The sequence below is a fragment of the Pteronotus mesoamericanus genome, unplaced genomic scaffold (assembly GCF_021234165.1).
Source record: "Pteronotus mesoamericanus isolate MK-2021 breed Mesoamerican mustached bat unplaced genomic scaffold, CSHL_Meso_final scaffold_85, whole genome shotgun sequence".
In the NCBI taxonomy this organism is placed as follows: Eukaryota; Metazoa; Chordata; class Mammalia; order Chiroptera; family Mormoopidae; genus Pteronotus; species Pteronotus mesoamericanus.
In genome coordinates, this window is record NW_026555329.1 from 517,043 (window position 1) to 540,773 (window position 23,731).

At 43.6% G+C, this 23,731-nt stretch overlaps 1 protein-coding gene across 2 annotated transcripts in view; it reads right to left on the reverse strand.

Annotated features, from left to right (window-relative positions):
• CHN2 (chimerin 2) overlaps positions 1 to 23,731 on the reverse strand; it is a 253,681-nt gene that overhangs the window by 92,504 nt on the left and 137,446 nt on the right. For both annotated transcript variants that reach the window (XM_054564485.1, XM_054564484.1), the window contains exon 3: positions 17,126 to 17,181. In XM_054564485.1, the coding sequence (XP_054420460.1) occupies positions 17,126 to 17,181 (56 nt within the window). The remainder of the gene's footprint in view (positions 1 to 17,125; positions 17,182 to 23,731) is intronic.

Sequence of the window (23,731 nt, forward strand, 5' to 3'; positions counted from 1 at the left end):
CTGAGTGTGTCACGTGTTCATCCCATGTAAGCCTCCAAACAACACTGCGAGGTGAGTGAGTGTAATTATTTTGCAGAGAGCCACTAAATAATTAGCACCAGGTCACAGAGCTAGTAACCGGCTGCAGACCAGCACATCCACCCTTCTAACTCCCATGCTTCCTGCTTCTGCAGGGCACATATCAGCCAATGTCAATGACTCCGTCGACTATGGAATATTTGAGCCAAATTCTACACTTTGCTTAAATACGAGATTGTCCAAATTGTCCTTGAGTTTTCTTTGCCAGGATTGAGCACCTTAAAATCTCTTTGTCGTGAACTGAATTCTGTCAATGAGTTAACAAATGAGAACTTGGGATAAATTGACCTAGTTGTAAGAATATTTTGGATCTTTCAACTATTTCTCTGTAACTTAGAAGTATACATATTCCAAACTACCTGGTTCATTTTGCGGTGTATTCTTCTAATTTTAAGAAAGAATTTGCAGCATTCTGCAAAGCTTGAAAGAAACGGTGGGGTGACAGCTGCATAGTGAGAGACAGGAAACGTAATCCTTAAATGAGTTTGCTTTATAGTCAGATTATCATTGCCTAGAAACACAAATTCTTTTATGTTCAACACAAAGACACTTAAAGAATATTGTGAGTCCTCTGAAAACAAGGTTTCCAATTATTGAAAAAAAACAAAGCTTTTATAATCTCTCAGCAGCTGGTATATATTAAGTTTTTACTTAACAGAAATAATTTAAAAACCCAATTTAGCAACCTCCTCCACAGGGCAGCTAGAAGGCTGGATTTTATGAGATACAGATCAAATACGGAGGAAAGGCTTTTGATCGGGGGATTTGTATTGGTGATATTGGGGTGATTTCATCCAGCAAAAAGTAAATATGGCTAATTCCCTTCTAATTAGAAATCAAATTCCTCTATGGTAAAGAAGAAAAATGTAAGTACTGAAATGTACGACCTTGTATTAGTCAAAGCACATAGCACAGAATGAAAATTGAGCAGACTTTATAACCTCCTGTTCCTTTCCATCGGGAATCTAAGGCCTTATTTTTCCTCATGGCATTACTTTAAGGCGTCCAGAATTCACTAATGAGGTGAATTCCTTCTGTCTTGATTGGAATACATTATTAAAAGAAATTCTCCTGGCCAGTCTGTTTGCAGTAAATCTCCCAACAAGGTTCCTGATGGCTTCGTGAAGCTCTGTAAGTGCACACAAGTCAGGCACTCTGAGAACCTGCCGTCAACGTCCTGCTACCTTACAGGTGAACGGGAACAAAGCAGTTGTCATTGACTGGTTTGTTTTCTGCCTTCTTTGCCCCTGCTCTCAGATTTTTCCAAGAATTATTATTTTGAAAATCGTGATAATATATGAGAACCAATAAAAAGGACAAGATGTTTCTTAGAGCAGTGGTTCTTGACTGGGAGGGGAGGTGTTTTTGTTCTCTAGGGGGTACTAAGCAAATGCCTGGAGACAGTTTTGATTGTCATGACCAGGGGAGGGTGTTGTTGGCAGGTGGTGGGTAAAGCCCCAGAGTGTTGGTTGGTAAACGTCCTGCGATGCTCAGGACAGCGTCCCCAAACAAGGGACTCTCCCCCTCAAAGTGCCGATAATGCTGAGGTTGAGCAACCCTGCTTTAGACTAAAAGAACTTTGGAGTCCTGAGTATTCCCAAGGGAGAGTCAAAAAAATTTCTTCTGGACCAAAATTCAAACAAGCAACCAATACTTTAAATACACAAAGTAGAGTAAAAGGAAAATAAGAGAAAATATTGATTTTTGATAATGTTGATAACTTATAAAAGTACCTTTTAAGACAGAAATATCTCCAACTACTCAGGTAAATACAAACTGAACAGACTCACATCTCAGTAAGATCAATAAGGGAATTTCCCCCTTGGAAAAGCTATAACAAATGTAAACTATAAACAACAATAAGGAAAAAAAATAAGTTATTACTTGGGCGTAATCAACCATGATACTCCTACATGGGAATGCGTGTTCAGATCCCTTCCTGCTATGGAACTCCATACCTGGCTGCATGTTGCTCTGAAACTTTGCTTTGATAACTGGGTTGGAAACAAAACTACCACTAACGGCTACCCCGGGTCACAGAGGATACCCCAGGCACCGAAGAACCATCTGGACGGCTGTCTAGTACCTCAGTGATGTCCTGATTTCCTAGGTTTCATTTGTAAGCCACTAGACAAATAAGCATCATACAAGAAGGTAAATTCCCCAATTTGGATGTGAAAAGTAATGGAAGGGAACTGCACGCAGACGCACACTCTTGCAAATACCTACACTTCGCACATTCAGCCCTTGTTCCCAGTTCTGGTTTTCTCCAAGTTCACACCTGCTGACTCTGATCCAGAGCCCCGCTGAGGGCAGGGCCCAGGAGGAGCAGAGGAGGAGCCAACATCCCACAGGTGCCTTTGGTGTCTGCTCTTCAGTTCTCCCAACAGGCAAGTCACATAGGGACTGACATTCTGCATTGAGGAGATGCAGGTCCCCATGGCTACATTACTTGGAAATCACACAGAAGCGTGGAAATAAAATCCAAACGAAAGCCCATAATCTCCTCCTACACTAAGAGGAAGGGACACTGTCCAGGGGACAACAGCGATGAGGCACTCATGGGAAACATTCATTCTGCTGTAATGGATGTGCTGATCTCCAAATTTTGAACCCCTCAGTGTGCCCATCCGGGAGACCTGGGCAGGTTGACTGTTACAGGAAGATCTGTCCATCACATCTGATGGACAATCTCTTTCCCTCCTAATCCCTGCAAGTGGTACCACCCAGGGCATCACCCACCCACCTGGTGCCGAAGCTAGAAACGGTCATCCCAGCTCCCTTCCTCTCTCCCAGCCCCACCGGCAACCTGCCACGAAGTCTTCTATATTGTATGTAATTTCTTAACTACTCTTGAAATGGTCTTTTCCTCTCCATGTTTCCTGGGCTACATATTCACATGGACCATTGAAATAGTCTTTTCCCAGGTCTCCCTGTCTGTGCTTTTATCATCCTCCAATTAATCTTTCACACTGAGGCCCAAAAATGCAAATCTCATCATATTGCTTATTGTTCAAAATTGTTCACTGGCCCCCTATTGCCATGTGGTCAAACATACATAATGTAGCGGGACCTTCCCAGGGAACCCTACTTAAAAGTGGCACTTCCTCTCCTTGGTATATCCCATCTCTCCCCTCTGGCTTATTTTTTTCCACTACAGTAATCATCACCTGAGATACTACATATTTCATGTGCGTGGGTTTTTTTGTCTCCCATTCAAATGGAAATTACACACAGGCAGAGATTTTTGTGTTTTCCTTACTGTTGAGTCTAGAACAGAGGTGGCACATAGAAGGTGCTCAAACAATATTCACTGAATTAATAAATGAATGGAGTACAGGATCTTCCTGACATGGCCTTGTTTGTGTTTCCAGAGTATGCTCTTGGAACACACACTCTTGCCCCAGCCTCATCCTCATTCTCCAATTCTTTATGTTCCTAATACAGACCCCCTTGTAGTTCCTGAAGCACACCTAGCCATGTATACATTTAGGCCATTCTTTGGTTAGGATATTTCCCCTGTTTGGTATCTAATACTTGCTCTCCGACCCATCTATGCCCGAACTTGGCAAAAACTCACTGATCTTAATAATAAGAAGTAAAATAATGCCATCTTGGGAAGATCTTTCCTGGCCGCCTCACACCAGCTCAGGTTTTATTTCCCGAACTTTATAAAACCCAAGTTAGGGCAATGATCTTACTGGGATTGGGACTGTTGGCCGTTGTGGTATCTAGACGTGAGCTCCTAGAGGGAAGGGGTCCTCTCTTTTCATCTCTGTTGCCCAGGACTGAATAGTGTTATCTTGTGCAGAGCTCAGTTTTAATGGTAGGAATAGATTATTTGAAAGAAAGATCTGCTAATGGGCCTACATCCCTTTTCTGGGCTTATGAAAATTTCAAAGGGAGCCTCCATGAAAATGTTGGCAGTGCTGGTGGCTCATACCTGATGCTTTATGTCTCTAAGCCATAGGACAAAACTAGCTCCCAAGCAAGTTTCATGTTATTTCCAAAGAGTAAGGTCTGAAGACACCAAGAAATGACCTTGACTGACAGTCAGTGACTCTGCTAATCAAGGCTCTGCATGTTTTCTAGCAGGGTGTGGACATGTGAACCAACATAGGCCAATGGGTTGCTCTATCCCTTGAATTTGCAGGAGAAACTATTAAGAAAAACTATTAAAATTGATTCACGTGCATGGCAGAGCCTAATAGGAACAGCAATCATAGTTACCAATAGTTATTAAAAAATGTAATATGGGCCAAACACTGTCCTAAGAACTTTCTTTACATATATTAACCCATTCAATCCTCATGACTACTCAATAGGTACAACTGCTCATACCCATTCCCAAAGTGTCAACTGAGGCACAGAGCAGCAGAGTATGAAAGCAGCCTCTATTACCCTAATGTGCAGGCCCCTACCCATCATACTCTGCTGCCCAGAGGTGCATTGTCCTGCTTCCTGGTCCACAGAGGTGTCCTGCTCCACATACCTTTCCCAAAGCCCCTGATTGTTCTGCTCTCCTTTCTATCCAGCAAATTTCTTCAGTCTTCCAACCAACCTCCGTCCTTTTATCCTTTTTCTTTCTTTCTTTTTTTTTAATTTAGCCAGATTTAGTTTCTGTTGTTCACAAACAGACTCCTAAGCAGTATCCCTGTTAAATCCTGCTCTCCGGGGCTGGAGCCACCATGGCTGTGAGGTTTAGCAGACTCCACAGAGGATGCTGACACGCACTCAGGACCGGGAACCACACCTTTGGGCAGCAGTTCCAAACAGGGAGAGAAGAATGAGCACCTTCCTAGGAGCCTGGGACGCTTCTGAGGACCTCTGCATGGCTTTGATTCTCTCGCACAGGAGGCTTCCAAAGACACCCCGAAGCTTAGCCAAGGGCAGCACCAGCACTTGCCCGCTGGCCCGGATGATCTGCCCAGCAGCTCACGCTGCCCCAGGCTTCATCGCTACGTCTTCCCCGGTACTGATTCCTTAGCCACCAATACCCACCCCAGGCCCTCCTTGACTGTGCAACCCTATTAGGGGTACTGTTCTGCTCTGATCTGTCCTGGCACTTTCTTGCCTAATGTTTTGTAATAGTCTTCTGGCATCCTGAAGCCACAGTTCCAGGTACAATGGCTCTTTCCTCTCATCAAACCAAGTACCACGGAGGCCATATTGGCCAGGGTGCCTGGCTGGCTTCCCACTAGGCAGCAGGATCAAATGGGAGGTCCACCTACCTATCCTCCTGATAGTTCTTACAGACAAGCACCTTATTTTGAAAAGTTCATAGAAAAGAATCAAAATCCAGAATTTAATCACAGACAGAAATTTTATCTTAATCTCTAACTCATATTCTTCTTGCTTCAAAATACGCTTTTGCCCATCCTTCGGCCTTCAGTACCAATGAGAACCTGAGAATATTCTCTGTAAGATAAGGTTTCCGCTACTAAAAGCCATATCTGTGCCACTTGCTTGCTTGTTTTCCCTCACACTATATAATCCTTGTTCTTTCAAACCTTTCTATTAGAGCCTACTTTCCAATCCTGAATTCATCTTCATTATTCTCCTTGGACCTTTCTTTAAATTCTCCACATACCTCTTAGGCTGAAAGAATTTGAAGTACCCAATAGAATCGAATCAAATCAAGAGAAAACAACTGCTACTGTTAAGTTTCTAGGGGAATAAAAAGATTGGGTGAGTACACTTATTTAATTCCTCATTCTTGTTAGTAAATTCGGTCCTTTAAAGCTTAATGGTTTAGGGGTTAAGTGATACTCTATACTTTGAAAAAGGCAAAAAACATCCATCGTTCTCATTCTTCTTCCCAGTTTTTCCCTTCCTTTTTTAGAAATGTAAGAGTATTCAAATGTAAGTATTCAATGTAAGTATTCAAATGTCTGAGCTCAAACTGATGAATAAAATTAATCTACGGTAGCTAAAGAAAAAGAAAGGAGTACAAAACTTGGGGAGGGTGGTAGAAATTAAAGACTGTCCAGAGAAATGTTCTCAATCGTTTTTGCATTATAGCCTCCTACGAACCCTTTTACACACTTTTTTTCCCTCACTAATCATCTCTCCCTAATAAAATTTTAACACTAAAGATAGACTGTATATCTGTTTATGCCCTATATATGTATACCTGTGCTTTATACATTAAGTATGATTTTTTTTGCCTACCCCTCTAAGACCAATTTCCCTGCCTCGTGGGTAATATTGCTCCTAATGAGAACTCAATGTCTGGCGAGATCTTCATGGCTTTTAGAATGCTTTAACATTTATTCTTCTATCAGGAAAGTGGAATATATATCTTTGCCTCTTTCTTTCAGCTGAGAAAGCTAAAACTCAGTGTGGTAAATTCGCCTGCTCACAGTCTTACACAGGGCTAGCTGCACATTTAGGGTTGAAACCCAGTTTCTGATGCCATAAAATCCAGAATCCACTTCTCCATTTTTAAAAAATATTGTCTAATTTAGCAATTCTGTACCTGGCACTCCTCTGAAAACAATTCCCAACATGGTAATAAATAAGAGTGAAAGCACTTTATTAATGTTTGTTTTTACCCTCACATTCTTTTTCTAACAAATCGTTCTTTGTTAGAATTTTTGTGCTAGACTTGTGGTGTTTCCAGCAGCATTGTCCCCGCGACACCCTCCGGCCATTTGGGGCTGTGCATCCAGGAGATGGCTTTTGTTCCCTGGGCCAGAGCACATGCTGCCATTGCTCTTCTTACACCAAAAAAAAAATCTTTGCTTTTTCTTCTTGACATTTTGTTATGAAAATTTTTGCACAGCAGAAGGAATTAAAGACTTTTACAGCAAACATCTGTATCTACACCACCTAGAGTCTATAATATTTACTATACTTGCTTTATGGAATATCTATTTATTCATCCTTCTAGCCACCCATTAATCAACTTTTTTTAGATGTATTTCACAGTAAGTATCAGACATAGCACTCTTTCCCCCAAATGCTTCAGCATACAAATCATTAATCTGAATACAATAACATATAGACTTTTAATAGGAGAGTAATACCAGCTTTATTCTTGAAGTAAAAGAGTTTAGCGGACACGTTCAGATGTGTCCCCAAATAAACAGACCCCACCTACCTCTTTTATTCCTTGACTATGGAGTGCTATGCCACCTTCTCTAACAGGCCACTGTTTCTTGACAGGGAGACAGCGGCCATGACAAAGCAGTTGAAAGAACTCCTGCTTATTGTAACCGCCGTGGCCTCTTTCATCAATTTACATGTGAAGTACGCAGGCCAAACCATTTCTTAAAATGTCTTGGGATCAAATTCAACCTAAATTAAAGGACTAAAATTCCCCTTTTTGCTAACATTTATATCTTGCTTTGGAAAAGGTAAAAATCAAAGACCAATGCTTCCAATATATAAATGCCAGGCACTATTCTGAGAGCTTTGCATGTTACTTGTAGCGTAAGACTAGGGATCAGCAAACTTTCTGGCAAGGGCTAGATAGTAAGTACAGGGTGGGGCGAAAGTAGGGTTGCAGTTGTTCATCTGGAAAATAACACAATAATTACTTAATTAATAATACAAGAATAAACTGTTTTGCATACTCAGAACTGTGCGGTTACTTTTGCCTCACCCTGTACTTTAGACTTTGAGGACCTGTCTCAAGTTCTCGCCTTGTTGCCGTTGGGAGCATGAAAGCAGCCATAGACAACATATGAAGGAATGAGCATTGCAGAGTTCTAACAAAATTTTATTCACGAAAACAGTCAGCAGGCAATAGTATGCCAATACCTGGGCTAGACTAACAAATGTTAGAGTCCATTCTCAAAAATCAGTTTCAGGATGTCTTCTAGTTAGCTCAGAACTGAGCGCTTGCCAAAGCCTCAAATGCCTTTTAATTTAATGGTGGGTCAAATCATCTCTTTGTGTTTGTGCCCTTCTCTCTCTTACTGCACCGGGAGAAGAGAATCATTAATTTTTCATCTACGGCATAACGATGCCAACTTAAAAAATCAAAATGAACTAAGGCAGAAAATGGTTGAAATATCTTGTTACACAACTGAGAATATCAAAACGCTAGAGAACCTGACCCGCATCCCTGCATGGAAAGTTGTTGCTCAAGCATGATTAAGCATGGTCTTCGAGAAGTCATGGAACCCTGAGGACCAAAACAGAGTGAAGGAACAACCAGCAAAGTGTAATTACAGACTTGGTAGATAGACCAGGGAGATACAAGAACAGTGCATCAAAAAATCGATGTGTAATTACCAACAAGGACACAGGATGCTGGATGGCAAAGAATATGCCTTTGTCGGGCTGTGCCAAGGCTATTTAATTTCCTTCTACAATAGATGGGGAGATGACATTGGCCATGTAAATAAGAAGGAAGAAAGAGATACCATCGCTAAAGCAAAGCTTGCTATTCTGCCCAACAAGACAGGGAGATATAGTATATTAGAGCTAATGTCAAGAGAGACTATGATTTGTGAAAGGATATAGCCAAAGGTGATTGATTGCCAATGGCTCTGTCAGCGTCAGCCTGGAGACAATGAGGGGAGAGGTAGACTGAGGCAAGGAGGCGGGACCAGGGGAGCACTTGGGCTGGTCTCGTTTCTATTAGCAAATTGGTTACCTACCCTCCTGAACTGAGCAATGCTCATTAAGCACGCAGATGACCCACCGAATGAAGGGACGAGCATTTGGAGAACAGAAATATAATTTAAAATATTCCTGATGTGACGACAATGGATTTGGTATTTTTATTTATGCAAAGGTCCATTAAAAGCACAAATAAATCTAGCGAGCATTTGCGAACAGTCACAAGATGAGAACCTCTTTAAAAAGCTGCAGCTCATCATAGTATATACTGAATACAAACAGACATGAGTATGAATCATCATAGAACTGAACTTGAATATTTTTGTTAATTAGTAATGTCAATGCAACACTAAGAAGTATAACAAACTGGAAGGTGGGCGTAGGAAACCAGGATAAATTAAGCACTGGCCATACTTGTACAAGGATTCATAGTTGGCCTCTGCAATGTATGAGGGTGTGGGAAAGCTAGGCATAGCAAAGAAGGAGAGCAAAAGCAAAATATCGGTAAAGGGTGGAAAATAACATTTAGGGGGAAGTACATCTAGAAAAATGTACCATGCGGCTATGGGGTGACTTGGCATCTACTGGGAAGTTCATGAAAAGTCTAGCACAGTGTTGTGTAAACAGGAAGTTTCATCAGCAAAGTGTCTCAATTCTTCTATCCCAGTGCCCAGGAAAGGGAGTTGGAAACAGAAAGCAGGAGTGAGGACAGCGGCTACGACAGTGGCCCTCACCTTGGGCAAGGGTCAGGGTCACCCGCAGGGCTTCTGAACACCCAGGTCGCTGGGCCCCGACTCTGGGTCCGTGATTCAGCAGGTCAGGGGGGGCCAGAGAATCTGCGTTTCTGACATGCTCCCAGGAGACGTTGTAGCTGCTGGTCCTGGAAGCACACTTTTGAGAACCACCGGGTTAGAAGCCCAGTCCTGGATTTGCTCTGGGTTTGATTATGGCTGTACCTGCCCTGTGCTGCTTGTCTCATTTTCTTTTGTGAAAACAAGAAGCACAACAATCCCCATGGGACTGTTGCGAAGAATAACATATGTAAACCTCTTAACCCAGGGCTCGGGGCACATAAGGACTCCCTATGTGTCAGCTCTCATTGCAATTAAAAGGCGGATGACAAGTAAGTAATTAGGCAATGTCACTCAGGGTAGTCATATTAAAAATGGGCTGGTCTCAGACTGCACCATTTACATTTTTCTGATGCAAAGTCAAGGTTACAACTGTGTTCTCAAATGTCTCATTGTTTGGTCAGCCAGGCCCCAGGACTCCAGACAACACGGCTTGCCTGGAATGAAGTGTAAACTGTGTTTTACCAGCATTGTTTCTCAGTTAATGTTTAACCAGGTGAGGAAAATATGAAGATCACCTTTAAAACCTCACCAGTGAGCCCAGAACCTCGTTCATTTCCCGGATGGTCCTGGTCACACCTGAAATGTTATTGAAATTGACCTCTGAGTCACAGGGCAGACACTCTAGATAGTTCAAGTATCAGTCATTGTGGGAGTGTGATATTTGCTTCCAGTTTAGAGGTGTGAGGTTGGCCCTTCAGAGCCAGCTCCTCCTGATCACCATTGTGCCCAAGTCTGAACCGGCTGCCACCCCTTCAGAGGCCAGGCAAGGATAACGGAATGTGTGTTGTGAGCCATGAGGTTATTGGTGACTGGGTTCCCCCTCGCCACCAAAACAATGAACTAACTACACAATGCAGTAGTTCCTCTCTAGCAATTACATAAAGAAACACACATTTTCAAGTTAGATTTTAAGAAATAACAATCACCCCAAAAGATGAAAAAAGAGCCTCAAGAAATATTACTTACTCTCCATCCCTGTTTAATGTTTCCTTCATTTCCCTTATTATGTTCTAGGAAGAAACCTTCCACTGCTGTGCTTTGGTGGCTCTGCTCAGTTCAGGCTACCTGTCCCTTGATTCGGAGCCACTGAGCCTCTGAATTCTAAAGCAGCTTGCCCTCAAGAGCTCTTACCCAATGCTCACGATGTCACCTGGAGCATGACTCAGCATCTTCTGGGTGCAAACAGGCAAAGTTTACATTACATTAGAAGTTGTTCAGAGTATTCCAAAGAAAGGGAATTCTCCTTTGGAGGGGTATGTATTTGATAGGCCACAGCACTTGTCAACAAAAGAGTAAAAATATAAAAACATGAAACTTTCCTTTAGAGAAAGAAGAGCTCATATGGCTGAACTTGTTTTTCTCACATTGATTTTACTAGGTTTCCACCTTTGGTACAGGGGATCTACAACCAAAGCCAGTCCAACTCAGGACAAAGCAAAAAGCTGATTGTGTTAGGAAGTAACATGCAAGCCTGGGAGAAATAATGACAGGAAAGTCTTGTACTCTAGGCTGTGTCAATATTAAAGGGGGAAAATAAACTAGTGGAGAAAGTCTATGATAAAGACCAGGGAAGAAACAGCCTTCTGATTACCACCCATGAAAGCCAATTAAAAGGCAATGGGATTGATTTTTGTTTGAGGCTTAAAGAGTTGATGTCATTACTTCAGAGACAAATCACATCTTGATATCCACAATCAGTAGTTTTCATGTTCCCCCAAATGCACATCTGTTTAAAAACATTATTTTCAGTGGATAAAAGAAGAAAGGAGGAGGATTATAGAATAGTAGAAATCCTCTCTGAGTTTACTTTATCATACTTTATTTTTTAATTGAATTAATTGGGGTGACATTGGTTAAGGAAATTATGTAGGTTTCAGGTGTACAATTTTTCAGTGCGTTATCTGTACACTGCATTGTGTGCTCACCACTCCAAGTCAAGAGTTCACTTTGAATCTGTGATTCAATATGCACTGAGTTAATTGAGAATGATATGGCCAATCAATAAGGCTTGTTAAGATCTTCAAGACATGCCTAATGTTACATGACTACACGACTGTGAAGTCTAGGTGTAAGGAATCGACATTTTTAAGAAAAATGATAAAATGAAATGGTTTTTTTAGGCTTATAAGAACAGTTTTTACAAGTAAAGGCATAAGAGGATGAATTGGGTAGATATTTTGGAAAACCAAAAACTAAAGAAAATGCACAGGAAGAGAGGGCATTTAAAGTGGAATTTAAAAAATGCATACAATTACTAAGAGGTAAAATAAGATATTACTGCCGTTTAAGATAGGCCACTATCATCTGTACTTGGCTTCGACAATCAAGAAAAAATGCTGGTTCTGCTCATGCATGTCAGAAACCTCAGTTCTCCAGTTCACTTCTGCATTGAAAATAAAAACAAAAAGAGCTTTTCAAAAGTAGATTTTTCTATGACGGGGAAGTGAAGCTGCATAACATGGAGAGTAACTTGAAATAATCGTATATAATTGATTTCCCTTTTTTGAAATTGCTTTTTATAATCTCATATTCACTACAGCAATTTCAAATAAGAAAGGCCAAAGACAGCAAGTCATTTATAGTCACAAAAGAATTTCTAATAATTGTGTGTGCTTTAGGTCACTCTAGTGCCACTTGACTCTACATTCGCCACGCGAGTGAATCTTGACGTTTGGTCTTTCCAAAAGGCCAAACAGAAAATTAAGGCTATTCCAGGAAAAAAATGTTAGTCTGTATTTAAGTAAGAAGCTTTACTGCTAAAAGCCCAACTCACTAGCCTCATTACAACAGTGAGTAAATCTGACATGCTGTTAATAATGGCTTGAGAATTCTAAATTTCTTGTGTTAGTGATTTCTATCCATTGTTTTCATCATTTTACCATGTATATAATGATTGCCCACTGCTCCTTGGCATGGTGCTCAATACTAGGGAAGGAAGCACCTACTATTAGGTCTGATGAAGTCTCTGGAGCTTGTATTCCCCTAAAGGGAGATGTATAAGCAACAAGTAAACAATTAAATATGACAAGAAAGTGTTTCAGAGAGTGCACGAAGTTCTATAAGCAAAGCACACAGGGTGCTTTGACAGAGGAGATCTGTAGCAGCTCCTTTTTGTGGGGTTTGGGAGGGGCTTCAGTTCTTAGGTGAAATTTGGTCTGAACCCTGGACATGCAGAAAACCTGACGGCAGGCAATCCAGGCCAAGAGCCGATGCAAAGGCCCTGAGGTAGCAACACTGCAGTGTGTTTGAAAAGAGCAAATGCCAGTGGGGCCAAAAGGAGGCACACTGAGAAGAATGGCCTAGACAGGGTGGTGACAAACAAAGGCAGGGGCCCACCGCGGCTCACAGGTATAGCAAGAGGCCTTGCTCGTACTTAAAGAGCAACGGCAACTGCTTTTTAAATAAACTGTTGGACTTGTATTTAACGATGATGATTTGGGCCCCTGTTGGGTGAATGGAGTGTGTGGGGGGGGGTGGGTGGGGGGGTGGGGCTGTGTGTGTGAGTGTGGGCTGCAGGGGAAGTACCAAGAGTGGAAGCGGAGAGATAAGGCAAGCGACTGCTGATCTGCAATAATCCAGGCAAGAAACGCTAAATGACGCAAACCACATGTCAGTCATGAAGATGGAGAAGAGAGGGCAAATGCAAGATATATTTGGAGGTAAATTTGATGATTGCTAAGAGAAAAGGGGGAGGGCGAGGAAGAGAGGCGTCTGGGTTGCTGAAGTTAGGAGCCATTTAATGGAATGGGGTCCTGTTCTAGTTTGAACATTAGGCTAAGGACAGCCCATGGGTCATCTGCGTGACAATGTCAAGTGGATAGAGCAAGGTGCTCAGAGCCCAGGGGAGCGCTCTTAGCTAGAGATACAAATTTGGGCATCAATATTCGGCACTGTTCCTGGCAGACCACCCAGACACACATGTGGTAATTAATAAATGCTTATGGAATGAGTGATTGATCATTGACGAAAGGGCAAGTGAGAATTTTGCATCCTGGAAGATGTTTTGAACCTCTTGGCAAGGAGCACTCAGGAAATGCCAGGGGGGTGCCAGGTGCCGCGGCTGCTCAGTTAATTTACAGAGATGAATCCCAAGAAAGCAATGAACTGTTATTTCAGGACCTGACCCTACCTGGCTGAACTGGCACCAGAGCCACTGTTCAGCTGCTTGTACCTTCTGTTCCTCATCCGCAGAATCTTTTCTCCTGGTGGTTTTGTTCCTGACCCAGGCATCTTGCTTTGTTCTTGATCACTGCCTTTTTTTTTTTTTTTTTTTTTTTTGCCCTCCCATTCAGAAAAATGCTGTTGTTGCCCTGACTCCATCCCTGACGACAGTCTCAGACCTGTTCTTCACAGGTTTCTGAACCTGCCATGAAACGTGAACACTGAGCACCTGTTAGGGGCCAGGTGTGTTAGGTGCCAGGAGTCATTCTCCACACCTGATGCATGTATCCATTTCTAGCACCCAGCAAAGTAGATGTCTGCCCTCAGGGTGGACCTTAGTCCCCCGAGACAGTAAGTACTTGGCTCTCAGACAGGGACCCAGACAGGGCGGGAGCAAGGACTTAGAGCCAGTCCTGCTGACTCTGCCACCGGTTCCCCTGCCTCGGTTTGCGGAGCTCGTTGGATTTCGCCTGTGGAATCAGTCCATACCCTTGACTCACCTACTTCCCCAGCAGAGACCATGAGGTGGTTGGTAGCTGTTGACCACCACCCAGCATTCAAGTCTGGTTGGTGGTCGTCTGTACCCTGGAGCGACGGCGTTCCCTATCTCTGGGGCTGCAGACTCACTTGGGGCCCTCGTGTGGGAGTTCATAATGCACGAAGGGAGGATCCTAACCAGAGGGAGGCCCATTGGTCTGGAAGGCTATCATCAGTCATCAGAGAAAGACAAGAGATTGGGTATGTTGGAGTAACACCGCTGGGCAGGCTTGCCTGAGGACCAAGACGTGGAGCAGACTGAGTGTAAAGGAAAATGTGGGCTCTTAACAGCCAGCTCCGGGGTGAGGTGGCAAAGAGGTAGGAAATTGCTCATTGCTCAAAAGAAATCGCCTTTATGTAAATGTGTTGCTAAAGCATCCATCTCTCTGGCCACACACGCAAACCAAAAGGCTTTCTGTCTTCATTAGGCACATCCCCTGAGCAGGCGGGGGTGTGACAAGGCAGAGGCATTTGCTCAGACATCGTCTGCAGCAGGATCAGTGGTTCCCCGACATCCAAGAGGAGGTCATGCCTTTACTTGAGGAGGCCCAGGCCTGGAGTCAAGGCAATCTGGTCAGGGATTACTCGCAGTTACTGTCACACAGGAGGACGAAGGGAACCGAAGCCGCTCCTGCTGGCACTCATCTAAGCAGCACCTGCTCTTCCAGAACACTCGACCCTTTATGGCCTGACACCCGCCTGGCTGGATGTGCCCCATGCTGCCTGCCGAGGAATTGGAGCTGACAGATATCCATTTCAGGGTCGGCGTCGTGGCCAAAACGGGATATAGAATTTCTAGAGGCCAGCTACCTAGGAATCTGGCATCAACCAGGCATAACTTGTTACTGAATCACATTGCTCAAGGTCAAAAGGTGAAAAGGTTGGTTGAAAAGACAGAAAAGAGGATAAAAAAAGCTGCCATATACCATGTTCTTCCGTGATAGTACATGGTGGTGGCTGACACTCAGCTCCGCTTTGCTATGGCCCTGGTGGCATTTGCTTCCACGCGAGAGCATCGTTAAGGAGAGATGAGGTGGCCCTTCAGCCTGCTGGATGTCTGAAGTTCCAGCAGGACCCTGGGAAGAGCTTCTGTGAAGCTAATCTGAATCCACCCGTTCCCACTGCGGCATTACACCTGCTTATAGGGCTACTGACCTGGTTTCAAGGATCCAGAGAACAAAGACGCTTTCTCTCTCTCTCTCTCTCTCTCTCTCTCTCTCTCTCTCTCTCTATTGTTCTCTCCCTCATTTTCTCTCTCTCCTTCTTCCTCTCCTCCCTTTCTCTTTCTCTCTCTTTTACACACACACACACACATATGCTCATGCACAGAGGTAAACTCTTAAATATATCTTTATCACATTCATCATGATTTTGTTCTCTTTTAATATGACACTCAAGGCACAAATGGCCAAGGTCTTTGCTGCATTCCCAGCACCTCGATCAAGTCAGAGCAGAGCAGGCTGTCCATATATATTTGTGGAATAAATGAACGCACGAATATTTACTATGCCCTTGGGTTTCTGGTACCTAACCTTGCCTGGCAACTTTTTATTTATACTCCCAGGAAGGGTCCTTAGCTCTACAATAAATTTACAAACACTTTTTTCATGGAGACACTGAAACTCTTCTAGTTCCCTACACACAGCTGTATTGTTTTTGATGGAGAAATACTAAATGTAAAGTAGGACTGAAGGAATTTTTAACAACTTGTTTCTTAATTCTCACCCAAACATCCTATTTAAAGCATCTCATTAAGATTTTTGTATTTATCCTCTTCTTTTCTTACTTGGATATTATTGAATAATAAAAGGACAACAGCCAGCAGAGTTAGGGATGGGACATGATCAGACTATCAAATAAAAATGTAACTTCATCCTGGAGATCTGCTTAAGGATCAGATATTTTCTCCTCTCAAGCTATATTCCTAGGATGAGAATATTTCCTCTGCATTAAAATGCAGATTACTTGATGAGCTTTAATGCCCTTCAACAGAAGTAAAATTTTCTGTAGAAACATTTAGTAACTAGTGAAAGTTGGCTCGGGGTGGGGGTACCTAAGTCTGAGAGAGGCTCAGCACCAGATCCGGTCAGCCTGCCGCAAAGGGCTGATGCTCAAGCAGGAAGCTCATGAGTGTTGGCATTGGAGCCCCGACCCCCACCCCGCGTAAGGCAGACGTGCCCCTTGGAGGGATATCTGCTACTCTATATTTAATCAAAGGCATAATAACAAAAATAAGGAAGGACCCTTAGATCATTGTTGGAAGGATATTAGTCTGGCTGTTAAAGAAAACTGGTCCACATAAAAATAGAAAATCCAGCTTGAGTCTTGTCTTTCAAATCCCGCTGGCATCCCAGATGATAAGAGACTGATTGCTGAACGAGCACTAGGGAGGGTCCTGGGGGCCGGTCAGCTGTTTTAGGAGTCAACATATTGTTCAGGCTTATCTCCAAGAATAAAAACACAGCCACTTTCCTTGTAGGGATTTCTTTTTTAAATGTCAAGTCAGTATAACAAGGTGTAAAGGTTGGCTACATATGGGTGTTGAGAGCATCCAGAGATTTATTATTCTCTGTCTTTTCCCTGTTGGAAGCGTTCCATAAAAAAAAAATTAAAAAACTGATAAAAGAATCAAAATAGCAGGAACAAGGAAAAAGACCAAAATACATGTTTTTGGAAGGTTTATAATGGGTGCTTACCATGCCTCTGCAATGGTTAAAAACATCAGACATTTGATTCCAAGTTAGTTAGTATTTTTAAAATAACACCTGTCTTCAAAATATAGATTAAGATGTTAAATTTGGTGACACTGTAACAAACGTTAATAGAAATCGGCTCCCAGGAAACCCGACAGCCCTCCGATATCAACCTAGTGCTGACAATTCATCATATTTAACAAGGTGTATTGGAAATAGCTGAGCACTGACCTCCCCAGAACAAACGATCCTCTTGGGACGCGGGGCCTCTTGCTGTAACTGATACACTGCCAAAAACAACAACAGAGAAAGTTAATTATAATTAGAAAATGGCAACACATATCAACACGCCTTCAAACAGTCCCATCTAAGGACATCTCCAAAATGGCAAATATTTCAAACAAACAAACAAACAAACAAACAAAAAAACCCTAAAGAGGAGACAGGCCCATTTTTAGACTGAACAAAGTCGTATCGTTTATATGGAAATTAGTCACTGTGGATGTAAACTGGCGAAATCGATTTTTTTATTCTTATAAGGCCCATTTAGTTTCCTAATTGTTACTGGCATTGTTCATCTTATGGCTTTCTTGGAAGACTAGATAAAGACTAAAATTCTTCTTACTGCTTTAAAGATGAGATTCCACTTGCGAGTACCTACGTGGGAAGATCACACAAGAGGGTTCCTGAATTAGGTGCCCATGGCTCCGGACACAGCGCAGGCAACGCTGGCTCTGGAAAGGAGCGTCCTTCTCTGAGATGCTCCAGTTATGGACAAGGACACAACTGATCCTGGGAGTGAACGGAGCCCCAAGTCGCTGCTTCTTTCATGAGAGTCCTCTCTGCCCTGCCCATCGCCGTGGATCCTCGTCTGTGCGACTCTTTCCCACCTATCGCCATTCCTTTCTCTTCTGGCCTTTCATATCTTTAATAATAACTCTCTCATATCCGGTGTAAAAGACAGACTTTCCGGCTTGGGCAGAGAGGAAAGCAGGTAATTAAATAGGAAAATACAATTTATCAGGCTACTCTTTGTGATTTTTTTTTTTTTAAGACTATAACAAATGGTTTTCTGCTGCTCAGCTAGTCTGGTTTTTTCTTGTAGAGGAAAACCACCCTGTGCGGGTACCAGTGGGTCCTCCTTCCATGGAAACAGAAGCTGAAAACAAATGCAGTCGATGTTATCTTCAGAATCTTGAGAGGGAAGAATTAATTTTAGATGGTCTAAATCTTTGAAAAGTTAAAAACGTGACCATATAAAATCTAGAAAATGCAATAACCTAAGCAGAAATTTCTGATTTATCCTTAGGTCTAAAAAGAAAGGAGAAATTTTAATGGATGGGCAGATGACTAGGTGGAAACAGGGATGGAATTGATGGGCCATGTTCTGTAATTACTGCTCCTCAACCCCTTCAGCTCAAGGTGGTTATTTTCCTGCCTAATTAAGGGTAGACTACCCAACTTCAGCACAGAGAAGAACCTTTGTAACCCTTTGATAGGTGTTTAATGTGCCACCTGTCTGAGCTTGGGTTGCCTCTTGCTAAAGATGATGCTTGAGTACCCATGTATGGAGAGTCAGAGAAGGCTTCTTGTTAAGAGGAAACACGAGGATGAATGGGCCAAAGATAAAGAACCAACTGTGGCCACGTCACCAACCATCACAGTAGGAACCTGGCTCTTCTTAAATCATGAGAGAGTCTCTTTTATTGCTCTGGAATCAGCCTCAGCACCCATGAACTGCTTTTTAGCAGGATGTTGTTGCTAATGAGTGTGAAGGGGCCAGTTTCTAGAATCACAGAGTTGTAGAACTCAGGGGAATTGCAGAGCCCCACCCAGGGAATCCTGCCCTCTCTTCTCTTCCCACAGCCAATGCCTCTTGAAACCAACAGTTCTGGGTGGGGGGCATGGTGCAAATGGCTTTGTGGACACCGTTCTTCATGTCTCCCTTAGAGGTGACAGAGGAAGTGCGTCTGTTACAAGTGATGTATTTTTTAGCCCAGCGTGCCTTTGCGAATCATGTCAGAAAATATCTGAACACCTGCTGTAGGCCAGGAACCACAGTCAGTGTTATGTGGAGGTTTTGGGGATGAACGAAGAGGAAGGAAAAAGAGACAGAAACCAGCACACCCAGGGCCTGTCATGTGCCAGAAGCTGTTTTATTAAAACTTCCCAAGATCTCAGAGGAAAGAACATTGTATCATTGCCATTCTCATTTTTCAGTGAGGAAACCAGTGCAGAAAGATTAACTATTTGTCCCAGGGCATCCAGCTCAAATGTATCCTTTTGATTCCAAAGCCCTGGTTTATTTTCTTATGCCCCAGGGCCTTTGCTCTTGCTATTCTCGCCACCTGAACTGGCCTTTCTCAACGTATCCATGTGGCTCTCATTCTCCATTCAGGTCTTCCTTGGCTTGCCTGATTTGGGATAAAATTCCATCCCATCCCTCCGCTCGCTTACACTGTTTTATGCTTCTTCTCAGTACTGATCACCGTTAACACTATTTATTTTGTATATCGTCTCCCTCGACTATACTGTAAGCTCCCTGAGGGCAGGGACTTTGTTCATTGTGATACCCCCAGCACCTGGACCACTACTTGGCATATGGAAGATGCTTACTGCTAATTTGGTGAACAAATGAACTGTATCCAATGACTAATGGGTCACAATCCGTGCCCTCAGCGAGACTCTGATCCAGCAAGGGAGGTATATGTGGGAAAACAAAACCAGGGTGGGCCCGGCACTTTAATGGAGAAGAAGCATGGAGCTCTCCTTGAAGGATCAGAGGGGTGGTGGCAGGTACAGAACAGAGGAGGGGTCACAGGTAGAGGGAGGAGCCCCAGAAGGGGCTCAGGGAGAGTCCAGTGTGTCTATTGCACCAGGGGGAGCAGATGTGGGAGGATGCCACATGGGACCCAACCCTGGAGGACACACGAAGGAACATGGATGTTCTTCCACCGGCAATGGGGAGGCCATGGTGTGTTTTGAGCAGGGAGGTGACGTGATCAGGTCTGTTTCTGAATGGTAATAAGAATAAGACTATTTAGAATAATAGAAGCTGACATTTTCTGGACACCTACTACGTGTCAGACACCTTCATCTACATATTTTCATTTAATCTTCCCAATAAACTCCCAGGATAACTGTTATCCGCCTCTCACCGATAATGCAGTAAAGATGCCAAGCTTTGAACAAGCTCAAGTTCACACAGATGATACGATGAAATAAAAAATTTAAAGGCCACTTTCCAGATTCCACATCTGTATTTTTCAGCCTCACCAGTTGTTATAAAAATACAGATTCCCAGAATCCACCACTCCTGTCAGCACTCACTCTGCCAGTCTGGCAAGAGGCCCTGAAAAGTCCTTTTTAAAGCTGTGTGGGACCTTTCAATGCACAGGGCGAATGGGGGCCACTGCCCTGTGCCCCATGGAAGGAAGGTCAGGGTGGGGTGGCAGGGAAGTGGGAGAGGACAGTATTTTGGGCAGAGAGAAAGGCGACGGGGAGAGCGTGAGCAGAGCTGCTGCTGGTGGACGTGCAGGTGGGAGGCGAGCAGAACGCAGAGGACAGACAGGGCTTCCTCACAGACTGAATGACTGAGCGATGGAGGCGCCATTGACAGTCACACAGGATACAAGTGAAGGAACATTCTAGACAGCTCCTCTGCTGCAACAGGCAACGCCCGTAGCTGTGTCCTCCGGGGACCCTCTGAGATTTAATAAAGAGAAATGCTGTAGCTCTCTAGTCTCACAACCAGAAATAGTCCAAACCAGGGGTGATTTTGAAGGGGCCTCTGCAAACCTCTCAAGCCAGGGAGGCCCCCTCTCCGTCCTGGTCCCGGAGCAGCACAAATCAGTAATGGATCGCTAGCTGGGTCACAGTGAGCGGTCTCAGGATCCGCGAGGTCTGCTTGGTGCCGTTCCCAGCAACAGAAATCGGCAAATAGGCAAGAAGCCAGTTTGCCATCTGAATGACGTAAACATAATGAGAGAGCAACCAAGGCAGTGGCACCCATATGAGATAATGGGGCCCTAAAACCTATCTTAGCTTTGAGTGAGTGCCCCCGTCCCTCATCAAGATCAGCTATAACAAAACAAATGCCTGTAAGGAAGTCTCTGAGGCCCATTTCACACAATGGAAGTGCCAGATTGTCTTAAAGTCATTTCTAGAATTTTCTTTGTTCAACAAATACATTTCATGAGCAAAATGTGATACTGTCCGTCAGTTCTTGGGTAATTCTACGAGCTGAGAGGAGATGGGATGGATGCTCGCACTGCCCGGCCGGGGCCCTCCCCAGTACAGGAGAGAATTCTCGGCTCCGGAACAAACTGATGGGTGAACATGGGGGAGGGGGTGGTCACTGAGGAATGTGGAGGTGAAAAATGGGATTCTCTGCTCCCCCAGAGCCCTGAAGCAGATTGAGAGATCCAGAGCTCATTGACAGAATGTTTTACTTTTTCTTCACTAAGAGAACTCGACTTGCCCTCCTCTGGTGACAGCATCTACCCAGTCCCTGTGAATGCCCAATGAAAGCCTGTGGCCTGGGTGACAAGGAGGCCCAGGGTAGATACACTGTCACCTAAGAGGTCCTGCAGGGTTGTCCTCTAACAGCCACTTGTTTCTAAAGAAGGCATGGGGACCCAGGGGTTGAACCCGGTCACTTGCTTCTGACACTGAGCTGGTACCACCCTGCTCACAGCCTGTCTTCCCAGTTTCCATGGAAAACAACACATGGGTATGAGTAGGAAACAGTAGATCTTTAGATGTCTCCTCGGCTCCACCCCACTGCTTGCCTGCTGTGTGAAGGCCTTGCCTGGCCAACAGGAGGTCCGGGGGATTGAGCCCTTTTCTTGTTCAATGGGGCTGTGAGGAGCCTGAGGAGGAGCCTGTGAACACTGGCTCCGTGGGGTCTCAGGCACGGGTGTGCCCAAAAAGCACCTGCAGGGCGTGATAAATTGCTGGCCCCTTCCCCGACTCTTCTGATCCCACAATCTAGGGCAGGGCTGAAGAACGGTGAGTTTAAATATTCTCCCCACGTGAGTCTGATGCAGAGGCTCTGCGGATCAAGGTCTGGAGGTTCCAAACTCCTCTTTAGAAAAACAGGCACAAGCCACAACTGCTCGACCTTCTGCCCAGGAGAGTGTCCTCAGACAGCCGTCGGCCACAGCATCTGCCACTTAATTGGCACTTGGCCTTTTAAAAAATAGAATCTTTCAAAGTATAGCCATGGTGGCTGGCTTTTGAACTTATCTGATGAAGGCATGCAGTTCATACAGTTCTGGCTGAAAGTTTAGAATGTGGCTTTTTTAAAAAGCAAACTTAAAAAGAGCTTTACTTTTCTGAGAATTGAAACCAATAGCTTCCTTCTCAGGTACTTCATTAACATTTGGGGGTTTGGTCTTGAGAATTAAGAACTAGCTGCCCGTTACATGATACTTTGGGGCAAGATTATTCTTATGGAAACAGCCCAGCAAGTGAAAGTATTAGCTTGTAAGAAAGGGAGGGGAGCAGAGAAGGAACTTAAGGGACATCATGTGACATCCTGGTTCTTTGAGTCAAGACTCAGTCTTACACCTACTAGTAGCCTCACAGCTCCAAGCCTACTGTCTGGCTTAAGGCAAAGGCTTAACGTAAATTTGTTGAAAGAAAGGATGAAAGAATGAATGAATGAATAAAAAAATGAATGAACAAATGAACAACTTATATAAAACAGTTAGAGCCGATTTCTAAGGTCCTGACTCTTCCACATTTCTAAGCCAGACATTGGTAGTTGCCTTCCCAGCATCCATATCCATCCTCCCTGTTCTAACAGCGCCCCACATTTTCCAGTCATGTGGATTATCCAGGACTGATCTCTCCCTGCGTTTGATTGGTTTAGGGCAGGTAGCATGTCCCAGCTCTCACTACAGTGATGCAGGCAGGACTGGAGGCTCAGGCCAGTCAGGGCTGAGGCTCAACTCTTAACACTCTGGAGTGTGAAGAAAGTAGACTGTACCTCTGCCTGCTGCTCTTCAACAGCAGTGGTAGCCCTGGTGCTCTTGGCAGCTCTCCGGGGACCACCAAGGAAGGGCCTACTAATAGTGGAGCCTCCTGGGTAAGGAGAACCAAGAAAGGAAGAGATGCACATTGGGTGCTGGAAATGTCCTCTGAGTGGCTGGAACACGTCATGCCTGAAGCCAGTTTTTCTGGACTTTTTGTTTCCGTCGATCAATGTGATTGAATGGAATATTCTGTTACTTGCAACCAAGAGCATTGCAATTAGTATTAAGACTTAGAAACAGCTTCTCAAAGTGGGTCATTATGAAGTAGACTAATGCTTCATAATAAGAATCCAATATCAGATAAGTCAAAGTTAATGGCCAACAGTAGGTGATGGATGAGAGCAAAGACATACCTACATTCTTCTGGAATCATTTCACATCATTAATTTTTAAACCAAGTCCTATAATATGGTGAAAATGGACTGCATCCAGTAAATATATGAGAGATTTCAAAGTACCAAATAATCACCTGAGTTTAAAAAAAAAAAGTGTGATGAAAAAATGTGGATTCCATAAATAATATGCTGATGAGTTTGACATGGATATTTAAAATGAATCTTTCAAAGGTCAGCATTTTAAAGAGAATGTGATTGGTGATTCCTGAGGTTCAGAATGTGTTCATCAAGAAGTTATTTAAAACAAAAGAAATTTCATATTCTGATAGGTGTGCTGGATTTTCAGATCAGGAAAACGCTATAATTTTAGCATATCTGATGATTAAAAAGTATCTCATGAAGTTCTGCCAGGCCCTCAGATTCCTTCCCCTATTTATCTTTCAAGACCTACATGCAAATTTAAC